This window comes from Convolutriloba macropyga, unplaced genomic scaffold (genome assembly GCF_964194025.1).
Source record: "Convolutriloba macropyga unplaced genomic scaffold, txConMacr16.3 SCAFFOLD_5170, whole genome shotgun sequence".
Lineage (NCBI taxonomy): Eukaryota > Metazoa > Xenacoelomorpha > Acoela > Convolutidae > Convolutriloba > Convolutriloba macropyga.
Genome location: NW_027449649.1, coordinates 1 through 13187, shown reverse-complemented (window position 1 = coordinate 13187; position 13187 = coordinate 1). Strand labels below are relative to the sequence as shown.

Below are 13187 nucleotides of genomic sequence, written 5' to 3'. Positions count from 1 at the left end.
CAAACTTTTTCTGATCTCTTTTACTCACGCAATATTTGATTAATTGTTTTGGATCACCTTCAACTTGTTTCCTATTTTTTCGCAAAGAATTTTATGCGAAAGTTAGAGAGAGAATTCAAATTTTGTTTTTTTTTGAAAAGCACTGTTTTCTTCATATGGCAAGGTAGTCAATTGAAGACAGTCTTCAGAGTTCGACTGTTGAACTAATCCTTCTTAGTGCGTTATATAATGAATGTTTCAATTGTACCCGGACCTAACCCCAAGTCAATTTCAGTACTGGGCAAGTCTAAATCCAAGTCTTATTTCATTACTGATTCAGAACCATGATCATGTCACTTTTTACACTTGGCAGTCTAAATCCAAGTCTGGGCTGAGACTTGGCAAGTCTAATCTAACGGCAAGTCTAATTTAACGGCAGTTTTTTCAAAGAGATATATCTCTTTGAAAAAACTGCCGTTAAATGTATTAAGCGTTTAATTATTCAAGTTTAAGTGTTTATCATGCAAGATTGGGTCACAATAGTTCCAGACTTTATAATACAGTCATCCGTTTCTCAGCAGGGTTTGTACGTTATTAAAGAAGTTAGGGCAGACAAATTATTGATGCGAATGTCAATTCAAAATTTAATAGTTCTATTGCAGCTCAATGGGAATCCAAGTTCTCAATTCATTTTTTTGAAAAAACAGTTACAATAAATGGATAATGTGTTAATTGAAGTCCCTCAAAATATGACTACATCTAATCATGCAACGTTCTTCGTTAAATTTGGTTACACTAGTGATATGGAAAACAATACTCCGCTAAACCAAATCAGATATTGGATCCTAATTGTTGGTTTTAGACCAATTATTTCAGAGAATTTATTGAATATCTGGATTGCGGAAGGTTGCTTATACAAAATTTTTCTAGCTCGAATAGGTACTGATGCTTTGAAGGAATTGATGGTCGACACAAATTACTGCATCATAGAATTCTTGAATTTGTTTGCCAACAGAAATTGTTTGACATGATTGGGCGATTCTTACGTGGAACACTATCATTGGTGGTTTTAATACGAGGTAAGCTCATACAGGCTAGTTTATTACGGGCTAATCTGAATCCAGATAATCTTATTAGTCTTCAATTGAAAAACTGAACAAATACTTCGACTGTTTGGATTCAGCGGAGGTGCTCCAAAATATCAAGAAACCTAATTTGAATCACTTTGCCATGTCGTCAGTCAGCTCGATAGTTCTTTTCGGGAATTGCAGAGCGTGATTGGGCTGCAACTGAAGTTTCATTTGACGAAGAATGTCTGCACAGCATTTGTCTGAACACACGCCTGTAATTTGGGTTGAAGAAACCATACAAAAGAGGGTTCAAGCAGCTGTAGGGAATAATGAGGATATTTTCATCGATGTTTAGAAATCGGTTTTCATGACATCGCTGCAACACTGAGAAAAGTGAACTTTAGGAATTATATGATGAAAAGCACTGAATTTGCTCATAAAAGAAAGATATTTCCCTGCATATTGCAGAGAAAAGGAGAATAATAATAATAATAATAATAATAATAAATTGTTTACTGGTGTCTTTACAGAGTAAAGAGAGCACGTACACACTTGATCAAATCTTATAAAAGCAGAGCACCAGAGAGGTCGCCATTACCCAGGTTAGGTGCGCGACCCTGGACCACTCTGAGCAGACCATGTGGGTCGCACACTGTTGGCGTGGTGCAACCCATACTACATGGTCCGGAAAACGCTTGAGTCGCACGATGGTTTGGACAATGGTTGCACTCCGGTCCGATCAGAGCGCAAAGTCGCACTAAAGTCTGATCTAAAGTCGCACGAAAGTCTGGACAATGGTTGCACTAACGTCTGATCGGAGACCAAAGTCGGGACATCAGCAGCCACAAAATCTGACCACAGAGCATTAACTGACCATATTTATTTGACTGCAGTTTTTCATCACTGTTTTTGTTGACTCAAAAGAAAAGTTGCATGCACTTCAAAATGACTTTTTGTTTATATTTTTATCAATTAGTTTTGTCCTAACCTTCATAAGATATACTAAATTGTTCAATTTTAAGTTGAGAAATATGTAGGTTTGAATTGCATAATGTTAACAATATTATAATAATAATATGTTAACAATTTTATCTTTGACTGTTTTCAGGAAAGGATGAATTATAGGGGGCAGCTTTTAATCGTTTTCCGCTTGAGCACAAATCTGAAAAATGATTTTGTGTGATGAAGTAATTTGTGCCTATGATACAATTTCACGTCGCATGCATTTAGTTATCAGTTCAAAAACATCGTTCTTGTGAGGTTTCTAGGCGGAATTTTTTTTTTCATATCGGAAAAATTGTTTCATAATTTGAGTCAAACTGAAAAATAATTTCTGAGTATTCTATTAAATTATGCGTCAATTTTCTGCATTGCATCTCTAACGGCAGTCCAATAGATTAGAATCCCGTATTGTCCACTGATTTGACATAGCGGTTGTATATCTCTTGTATATCAACTGGCTGCGGGTTTTTTTCTCAATTTTAGAAAACTCCACAAAATTGAGTCAATTTTTCTTCTACGCCCTTAGAGTGTTCTCTAAAATCTATTTATTTGCGAATTGCTATGCCCAAAAAAATCAAAGAAGTTAGAACTTGAAGGGCTTCTCTTTCAAGGTAAAGACATCACTTCTGTCCTACAAGATAATGTTTTACTTTTATCCGAGTTTAGTTGAAGTGTATTTATTTTAGCCAGTTTTCTGTTTGTGATAAAATCTTTCGGTGCTCAGGACGAGCGTTTGCTTTTTTTTTCATTTAGTGGAAACTGCAGTATCTTTGGCATAGAAAACGATGTTCGAATACCGGTTGTTTGTTTTCAGAACCTTTAAGTAAATAATGAAGAGGAGTGAGCTCAATATAGACGCTTGTGATACCACGTATTTGACTTCCGTTATTTGTGATTTCCGTTGTCCAAATTGTACGAATTGTTCCCTATTTTTGAATCAAGATTCAAACATTTTCTATACAAAACACCTTAACTCATGAAGTTTACACTTTTGAAGCAGTATTTTTTCTGTCAACAGTGTCAAAAACTTTACTTAAATCTAAATAAGTACAGAACGTGCGCTCTGTAATGAGATAGTATGATATCCGTATGAGCTGAACTAGGTTAACTGCGTGGACTGTTCCTAATTTTTCCATGAAACTAAACTGCTGGTTGTTTAAAACTTTAAATTGTGTAAATTAATTAGAAATGCGAATTAGAATAACTTTTTATGAGTCTATGAGAGATATCGGACAAAAATAGTGGGCAATTGAAGCCGCTACAGATTTTATAAAGATGTAGTTCAGATCCATATAGTCTGCTGTTTTTTTATTTAGATTCCTGAATGACTCTAAGCACTTTTTTGTCGTTCACTGGTAGAAAAAACGTAAATTGATCTTATTGATTTCTTAAAGAACACTCCCTCTGTCTAAATTTTTTGTTCAATTTTTCACCAATAGTTCAAAGAAATGATTAAAATTGTTTACTTCTCTTTGACTGAGATTATGTAATTTATCTCGCTCGTTTCCACTAACATTTTTATTAGTTGAACAAGTTTTCTGCTTGGTTTTACTGCATGTGAGAAGTGCTTGTGCTAAAGATACCACGGGTCGAGAGAGGTGACAGTTCTAAAAATTGCTAAATAAAAATTTGCTGTTGAAGAAATCAAGTTTTCATATACACCAAAAACATAGCCAGAAGATTGCGGAACTGACTGGAAGTATGGATTTCAGTAATGAACCGTTTCTAGTCGTCAAAGACAGTAAAAAGCCCACGCTCAAGCTAAAACCAGATTTCCGGACGCCTATCTTGTACGATTCTTGCAAGATCAGCGCTTATCATGCAAGAAACTTCATGACTTCGACGCTTATCTTGTAAGAATATTACAAGAGTTCGACACTTATCCTGTAGGAGTCTTACAAGCTTTTACAGGATTCTTTCATATCCGACAGCTATCTTGCAAGATTTTGTAAGACTCTTGCAAGATCTTCCAAAATAGCCTTCGATAGTAGACTAGGGCTTTATTTAAATTATGGTTACATCTCAAAAACTAAAGCAATTGCAAGGTGATTGAAAATATCCGTGTACTTGTTGAGGTATCCGAGATTGACAACGACATGGTAAGTCCAGCTGCCAAGGGTGATGTTTAGTGAGGGCAGGTTGAGGGAGAATAGGAAAAAGAATATCTGATCTGGGATCCAACAGATGAAGAAGACAGTCAATACTGCGAAACAGGAGAGAGTCACTTTCTTCTGAAGTCGCTTGCCTGTTTGTAAAAACACTTATTACAAATTAATACTGTTTTTCATAGTTTTTCTTTCCAGCAAAAGAACAAAACCCAGCCCAAGATCAAACCTATTACAGCTATTGTAAAAAGGGAGAACTTTAGAGAATGATATGTAATAGATCCTACTTACTTAGCTTTATAAATGATCAATTGCAAGGAAGCCTTTAGAAGACTAGCGATCAATTGAATATAAACCCAGTTCATTTAACGCTAATAGTTTTTATATATTTTTTTGCTGGCAGATGACACAGGAGCAATTCCAGATTAAAATTACGAGGTGTGGGCAGCTGTGCAAAATTGAATGTAAAAATCTGAGCCCTTGCTTTAAGATATACATCGCATTGATAATCCTACCTTTTGAATTCTCGGGCATCTTTGACAGAATGCGGCTGATGTGTGCGTATGCTACAAGCATGAGGAGGGTAGGGATCACTAGCATCCCAAATAGAGACCAGTATCCTCCCCAGAGGAAGAACCAGGAGGGAAGAGAGAAGTCTATCTCACATATCTCCCCGTTCACTACCCAGGGAAGAATCATGTACGAAGAAGCTGCAAATCAATGGAACTGTAAATAGGACTATAAAAGTTATTAAGTTAGAGATCCTTTTAATACTTCAGACGAGAAAGGTGATAAATTATAGGCTAGTTTCCAAAATCGCTCGTTTTCAGTTTTACGAACATCACCTAATGAGTGTACAAGCCTGATTAGGCTGGAAACAAACGATGTCTCAAATCTCAGGTTGTCTTATTTGAACAAAAACCCCGGAAACGCATTCTGCTTTCATTATTCATTTTGGTGTTTCATTATTCATTTTGGAGAAACATTTAGCCCCGGTTTAGACCTCGACTTATGAAAAGACTTTATAATTCTATTAGGGGGGGGGGGGGGTCTTTATTGACTATAAAAACACAGCCCAGAACTTGGGAAAAGTTGAGGTAAAATCTTTTCATGGGTCCAGCTAAGTCTTTTCACAGCCAATTAAATTCGAGCACGGTATTTTCATGGGTCGAGCCAGGGTCTTTTCATAGGTCGAGGTCTAAATCCGGGCAGTCTGGAAAATTTTGTTTACGGGAAAAAAAAGAAGTTCAGCAATGGCCGATCAATTCTGAGTATAACATAGCGTGGATCATGTAGAGATGAAATATTTTATGAAGTTTTATAAAAAAAGTTTTGATAGCAACGTTACATAATCTAAGTTGATATCATTTGGAATTAAATTTTTATTTTGTTGGCTTGGCCAAAAACCCAACTCACATCGTGTAGGAAGCGTTCATTGAAAGAAGCTTCAATTTTGGGTCAGAAATTGACACTACGCGATTTTTTGCAAAAAATGCCGCTCATTTTGCCGGGTTATCTTTTGACAGAGGTAAGGTGGGTTGTTTTCTCTCATGCAAATAATATAATGATTTAAATAGGAATAATAGCAGTTAAAAATTGAGTTCGTTACAAAAAAAAACTCGTTTCGTTCAAAGCAATAAATTGTTTTTTTTTCTTTGTCATAAAAATGTGAAAAGCAAATATTTCATATTAGAACACATTTTAGAAACTATCATACTTATAATTCCTAGATTCCACGTCAACACAACTGCAGCTGTCAGCACCCATCCTTGGCTGAACTTGTTCTTGTGGAAGAAGGGTTTGATCACACTCAGGTATCTGTCCAACGTCACTAGGAGGAGGTTGAACACTGAGGAGTTCAGCAAAGCCCAGAGGGGGTAATCGGAGCAGTAGAGCTTGCAGAAGAGTAGTGCCCGGACACCAGATCCAGGAGGTTTGGGAAATGTCGGGAGGGTTTTGAAGATAATTAGAGCAAGTCCAGACACTACAGTCAAATAGAAAAGTCACCTCAATGGTAGAAGGAAGATACAGATACCGATGAATGTTTTATATATAGAACTCTAAATGAAAAGCAGACATATTTTTGGTCAAAAATCATTCATCTCAATTTCGTTTGTCAGAAAAAATCAAATATCTGCCGAATATTAAAATTTTGCAAAATGTTGGGTATAAAGTTTAGTTAAACTAAAACTGTCCACACTTTCTTATGACTCGAAGAGGAATATTGGCTATGTACAAATTCTTACGAATCAAAGCCAAGTTTTGGTTCTCTATCGGTCATGACAACTCGAAGAGGAGTTGCGCTATTCAACAGTTTCTTTAAGCACAAATAAATTTGTTCATCACTTTGAACATCAATTACATTTCAAAACGTCGACTTCTGTTTTGAACGTTGGACTTTAACAGTAGCATAATTTCTAATATATAGCAATCGGTAACTGCTTCTACAACTTACGGGTCTTTTCCATTATAGCCTCCCCCCCCCCCCCAGCTTAGTGGTCGTGGTCAGATAACCTATAGCCCCCCCCCCCCCCAATCATGGTAATTATGCCATAATGGAGGGGCTATAATTTCATGGGGGGCTATAATGGGAAAGACCCGAAAAGTCATTTTAAATTGTTTTCTCCTAAACGCAGTCCCTCATCCTTGTTCAGTCTACAACGTTTCCCAACTGCTTATTCCTCCCCACCTCCAACTAGCTACCCTTTCACCCCTCCCACGCCTCTCCCAAAATCTACATATTAAGCTAGTTAATTTCTGTGAGATCTTTGCTTAAAAATGCCGAAATTATGTAAAATCTGCTATCAGAAACACAAAATAATGTACGATCTACACTTAGAAACGCACAATTATACCAGATCAACGCTAAACTTAACGCACGGTTATGTAAGATCTGCGCTAAGAGATGAAATTTTTTTTCAGATCTGCGGTTAGAAACGGCAACACTTTTTCAACACCTACCAACCCCCCATCCAGCTGCTGACCCAAACCTACCTATCACCGTCCAAGTCTACACCCACCGACAACTACCTCCCAACTCCCAACCCCCGATTTTGCCGCAAACTCCCCCATCTTTATGTTACCCACACCCCCAAACAAAATATTACAGCAAATTTGATAAAGCTTTCTGAAGTTCAATTAGGCAGGCAAACACCTTTTGTTTTTTGTCATTTCTTTTCATGTTAATTTTATTAGGTAAAATTAGATCAAAGTGCGGTTTCAGGTTATGTTTTATCTATTTTGGCCAGATCCTTCTTTCAAGAAATTCAATTTTTTCTCAAAACTGTCGAGTTTTGAAAAAAAAAAGAAGTTGTCAACGGGTCAGTGAGGGAGTGTTGAAGCCATCTGGGGATCTTAAAACAAGATGATGTCGGTCAATTCATACACCGCGTAAGACTTTCAATGGCCATGTATCTGCAAAAAATTCAAATTTTGGACCGCAGAAGCAAAGGAACCCATATGAAGCGAAAACATCAATGTCACGAGTACAGAGCAATTTTTTTAAATTAGTTTAGTTCTTTCACGATCAGTTAATGTCATTACGATGCAGTGGTATACCCCAAAATTTAGGCCTTAGTAAAATTGGCTCGAAAATTAGATACATGCAATGAACGAAATTAGGAGACATCCTTTGTATCTTACTTTTCGCAAAAGGGGTTCCACCAATTTTGCGAAATAAAAGAACATTCGGTGCGAAAAGTAGGTAACAAATCTTGTAGCACGTTTCCGCTCAATTTAGGTATCTATTAATCGCGCGCATTTTGAGCATGCAATAAGCACTTTAATAAAGATTTAATTGAAGCTTTCAAAGCTTTAAAGTGCTTTAAATACATGCAACCACAAAAACTGATTTTTTTCCGACAAATCCCTCTGACATCAAAGGCTTTGTATATCAATGTGGGACTGGCCGAGTTTAATAAGTAGTAGTAAAAAGTACTAATAAGTAGAAATAAGTAGTAATAAAGTACTATAAGTAGTAATAAAGTAGTGATAAATTTTACTAATAGTAATAAGTTAGGCTTAATTAAATAAGTAGTAATAAAGTTAGGCTGAATTGCGGATTATATGCGAAATCGAGCTACATTGCGTGCGAAAAATCGATACATAAGAGGAGCGGATGCGTGATACAACTTGCGCAAAAAATAGGTCATTAAGTTTGTACTTGTATTTTGCGGCTAAAATTAGGACACTTTTGCGAACACGGGATACGATATTCCCTTCCATTTTGCCGGTTTCTGCTAAAGTAGCTGTTATCCGCAATATTGTTCCACTTTCAATGTATTAACATAGTGAAAAAACGAACACGAGATACACGCATCGGGCATATCTGCCCATGACGATTTGGGTATACCTCTGCATCGTAATGGTCTAGCTAAATTGCTATCATATGTTTTACACTGTCTTACTTTCAACTTCTTTGAGAGGACTAAAAAGGACAAAAAACTGTCGCATTAAAAATTCTATTCTTGTATGTTTTTTTTCGGCATGCTCGTTTCTGATAGTGAGAAAACATTTGTATGACTGGTTCTTTGTTGTAAGAAGTGTGATGTCATTGGTTCAAGGAACCAGGTGAAAAGTTTGCTTGTTAGGTTGAAAATGTTAAAATTGTTTAGTCGCTCAAGTACAAGAGGAGTTCTAAGCGCTTATCAGTCGTTCAAGCGCTCATTTTAAGCACAGGAAATGTCATAACGTTCGTATTAAAACGTACTGCAGCCTTTTTGCGTACAATGTCTTTGAGAACATTTGTAGTTTCTAAGATTTTTTTGACTAGCTTGGCTAATAAGTCTTGATGTCTTTACTACCAGAAAAGCTTTGGCCGATTTTATTGACTACTTCTACAGCTCCTTGATAACTCATGCACACTGAAAATTTATATATATATACATATATATATATATATATATATATATATATATATATATATATATATATATATATACAAGGAGGCTCAGCAATGTGCGTTTGCACATAAAGTTCCGACCCCGCTCATCCACATTTTTGGCATGAATGTCTACGAAATGAGGAGCAGTATTTTTCAAAAAGATATGTGTATGAACAAAAAGATTGCGTTTAACGCAAATAACTCAGTGGAGTAAAAAATGCCGCATTAAATTGGTCAGATTAGCCACTATTAAGAAAGTAGTTCAAGAAGAACAACAAAATCAGACAACAAAAATTAATTATATCCAAAACTTGTTGTCAATTTTTTTTTTGAAAAACTTAATAACAAGTCAAAAAAGCGTTAGATAAAACTGCAACTAAACAGAAAAACTTGTACTTCACAAAAAAATGGGACAACTCCATAATGAAGTTCGGGAACAATGAGACAAAAAGAACAAAAAACAGCTGTGAAAAATTGGCTTTTTTTTATGAACAATTAATTTCAAAGTAATGAAAACCATTTGATAGCACTAGAAAAAAATACAACTTGTTTATGATCTTACACGCCTCTATGTTTCAGACAATAATAACTGTTATTAATAAGGCATTAAGACCTGTTATTCAATTTTTTATGCGGTTACAAAAAGAACAACAAATAGAGAAAACAAACAAAAAGTTCAATTAAAACTTGCGAGAAAACGCTGTCGAAGCCATACAGCCAGATTTTGCCCAACAAATAATGTTTTATTGAGCTATCTTTGATTCCCCAATAATGTGGTATTCAACCTCTCATTAATAAGATTAGGAAACAAGTAGACAAAGAAAGAAAAAAACAGCGTAATACTTTGTTGAGAATTTTGAATCCATGAAAGTCATTAGCTACAAAAAAAAACAATTTATCAGGTTCTTTGCTCATCTAAATAAATCGCCTGAGACCTGTAATTATTCAGAAAATATGTCTTACGTGAAGAAAAAACGTCAAACATTGACAAAAACCAAAAATAAGTTTACTTTTTCTGCCAAAAAATCCGTGTCCAAGCAAGTAAATTCATAACGAACACGTTAAGAACATAAACTTTTGTCAACTTGCATTTTTTCTTAATGTCATATGTAACCTTTAATTAACAAGTTTAGTTAAGAAATTATTAAAAAATAACAAAAACACGAAGTTAAAAAAACTTTTTTAAAAAAAAAAATGCTTTCAAAGTCATGAAAGCCATCAGCAATCTACTCAAACCGAATAATTGCCTAATTTATTCCTCCAGAAAAAAACCAATGAGACCGTTCATTATCCGGGAAAATTTATAGGATTGAAAGGACAAAATAAACACTGCAGTTGAAGACAAATATGAAAAATTCAATTAATTTCTTTGAGAAAGGGGTGTCGAAGCCGTTTCAGCCGAGATCTATGCCTTTGAAGACTTTTATATTCTCAATTTTGTCCTATTTTGAACCGCAACACTGTAACATCTCAACTTTCAATAATGGGATAGTGTGACAAGAGAGGAAAAAAATGTGAAAAATGGGACAATTCCTAAAAATTAGAAATGTGAAATACAGTAGTATCAACTTAACAGTCCAAGCGCAGAAAAAAAAATTATTCAGACAAAAGAGAGGAAGAACAATCAATCTTTCTTTGCTTACACTAAGCTACAAGTTGACCAAGTTAAAAGAAAAATAGTTGCAAGGTTCAATAAGCCATTGATTATTTAAAAATCATATAATTTTAAAAGCCAAAGTGGCCATAATCTTTTGATTAAAGAAATTAAATACAAAAAGTGGGAGCTGCTTAGGCAGCCAATTGAGCTTATCGACTTTGAGCTTTGATCTGAATTGTTCTGTTCTTTAATTAACATAAAAATTGAATGTTTTTTTTAAAAACCGACTGATTACAATCTGAAATATTTCATGATTGTAACAGTCCACGATTGGACCAAGGCAAGCCTTATATTGTTTTTAGTCCATTAGGAACGGCTCAATTGTTTGGAATGATTTAGATCTAGATAATTTGTTAGTTAGATGATCAAAAATATATTCTGTGTTTTTGATAATCATTGAGTAAAGTTAGCAGAAAACGGCAAAAATTCAATTCCTGAATACTCTGAAACAGAAGAAAAGAAGGACTAGTTCCCCATGTAATTGACAAAGATTGTGTTAGTTATATCGAGGTGTGTTCTTCCGGCAAACGTAATCAAAGTAGACTAAAGAAGATTATTTCGTTCAATTTTTGATGAAAAAAGGTGAATTTTAAAAAATTTTCGCCATTTTTTTAGCCTAAAAAGTGATATCAAACAGTCAACAGGATTTGTTTTGTTTTGTTTCTAAAAAACAAGAAAGAGTGTTCTTGTTAACAATTTTTACACATTCTAGCAAAATTGACGAAATTTTTGGCAAAAATTACGGAAAATGTAAATAAAAACAACGAAATTCACTCAATTATCTGAAAACTTTAAACCTCGATAACTCCCTGACGAAAGACTCAAACTCAACGACGATAACTCCCTGACGAAAGACTCAAACTCAAAAGACGAAATTGAAAAAAAAATCTCTTTGATTCCATATTCTACGCTGGACGGTCTTTTTAATGATACCACTCACAAATCTCTACAATGAATATGTCGATCAGTCAAAAATGTCTGAACAAAAAAAACCCAGCTGTGGTATATAGCTCCTCCCCCCTCAAGAGGAGTCGGAACAATATATTTATATATATATATATATATATATATATATATATATATATATATATACATGGTAGTTGAATCATTTTCATGTTTTGCTATATAACGATAATTTAATGATTCCAAGTAGCAAACTAGAGATGTTTATGTTCAAGCAAGTAAATTCATAACGAACACGTTAAGAACATAAACTTTTGTCACCTTGCATTTTCTTTTAATGTCATATGTAACCTTTAATTAACAAGTTTAGTTAAGAAATTAATAAAAAATAACAAAAACACGAAGTTAAAAAAACTTTTTTAAAAAAGAAAATTGCTTTCAAAGTCATGAAAGCCATCAGCAATCTACTCAAACCGAATAATTGCCTAATTTATTCCTCCAGAAAAAAACCAATGAGACCGTTCATTATCCGGGAAAATTTATAGGATTGAAAGGACAAAATAAACACTGCAGTTGAAGACAAATATGAAAAATTCAATTAATTTCTTTGAGAAAGGGGTGTCGAAGCCGTTTCAGCCGAGATCTATGCCTTTGAAGACTTTATATTCTCAATTTTGTCCTATTTTGAACCGCAACACTGTAACATCTCAACTTTCAATAATGGGATAGTGTGACAAGAGAGGAAAAAATGTGAAAAATGGGACAATTCCTAAAAATTAGAAAAAGTATTTGTGAAATACAGTAGTATCAACTTAACAGGTCCAAGCGCAGAAAAAAAAAATTATTTCAGACAAAAGAAGAGGAAGAACAATCAATCTTTCTTTGCTTACACTAAGCTACAAGTTGGACCAAGTTAAAAGAAAAATAGTTGCAAGGTTCAATAAGCCATTGATTATTTAAAAATCATATAATTTTAAAAGCCAAAGTGGCCATAATCTTTTGATTAAAGAAATTAAATACAAAAAGTGGGAGCTGCTTAGGCAGCCAATTGAGCTTATCGACTTTGAGCTTTGATCTGAATTGTTCTGTTCTTTAATTAACATAAAAATTGAATGTTTTTTTTAAAAAACCGACTGATTACAATCTGAAATATTTCATGATTGTAACAGTCCACGATTGGACCAAGGCAAGCCCTTATATTGTTTTTAGTCCATTAGGAACGCTCAATTGTTTGGAATGATTTAGATCTAGATAATTTGTTAGTTAGATGATCAAAAATATATTCTGTGTTTTTGATAATCATTGAGTAAAGTTAGCAGAAAACGGCAAAAATTCAATTCCTGACAACTCTGAAACAGAAGAAAAGAAGGACTAGTTCCCCATGTAATTGACAAAGATTGTGTTAGTTATATCGAGGTGTGTTCTTCCGGCAAACGTAATCAAAGTAGACTAAAGAGGATTATTTCGTTCAATTTTTGATGAAAAAAGGTGAATTTTAAAACATTTCGCCATTTTTTTAGCCTAAAAAGTGATATAAAAACAGTCAGCAGGATTTGTTTTGTTTTGTTTCTAAAAAACAAGAAAGAGTG

At 34.5% G+C, this 13187-nt stretch overlaps 1 protein-coding gene across 1 annotated transcript; it reads right to left on the bottom strand.

Moving 5' to 3' along the window:
• Positions 1-1215: 1215 nt before the first annotated feature.
• LOC142355218 (mu-type opioid receptor-like) lies at positions 1216-7228 on the bottom strand. Its single transcript, XM_075407445.1, has 5 exons — positions 7177-7228; positions 5874-6140; positions 4672-4866; positions 4119-4296; positions 1216-1366 (listed from the first exon to the last, which is right to left on the bottom strand). Exons 1-5 carry the CDS (start codon positions 7226-7228, stop codon positions 1216-1218), a joined length of 843 nt encoding a protein of 280 aa, XP_075263560.1.
• Between the last annotated feature and the right edge of the window lie 5959 nt (positions 7229-13187).

Excerpts from the sequence above, each read along its gene's own strand:
- LOC142355218 (XM_075407445.1), bottom strand. The coding sequence starts at position 7,228 with ATGGGGGAGTTTGCGGCAAAATCGGGGGTTGGGAGTTGGGAGGTAGTT. Across the intron at positions 6,141-7,176 it reads GAGTTGGGAGGTAGTTGTCG|TGTCTGGACTTGCTCTAATT; the intron begins GTGGGTGTAGAC and ends ATTTGACTGTAG. Across the intron at positions 4,867-5,873 it reads GTGGAATCTAGGAATTATAA|CTTCTTCGTACATGATTCTT; the intron begins GTATGATAGTTT and ends ATTGATTTGCAG.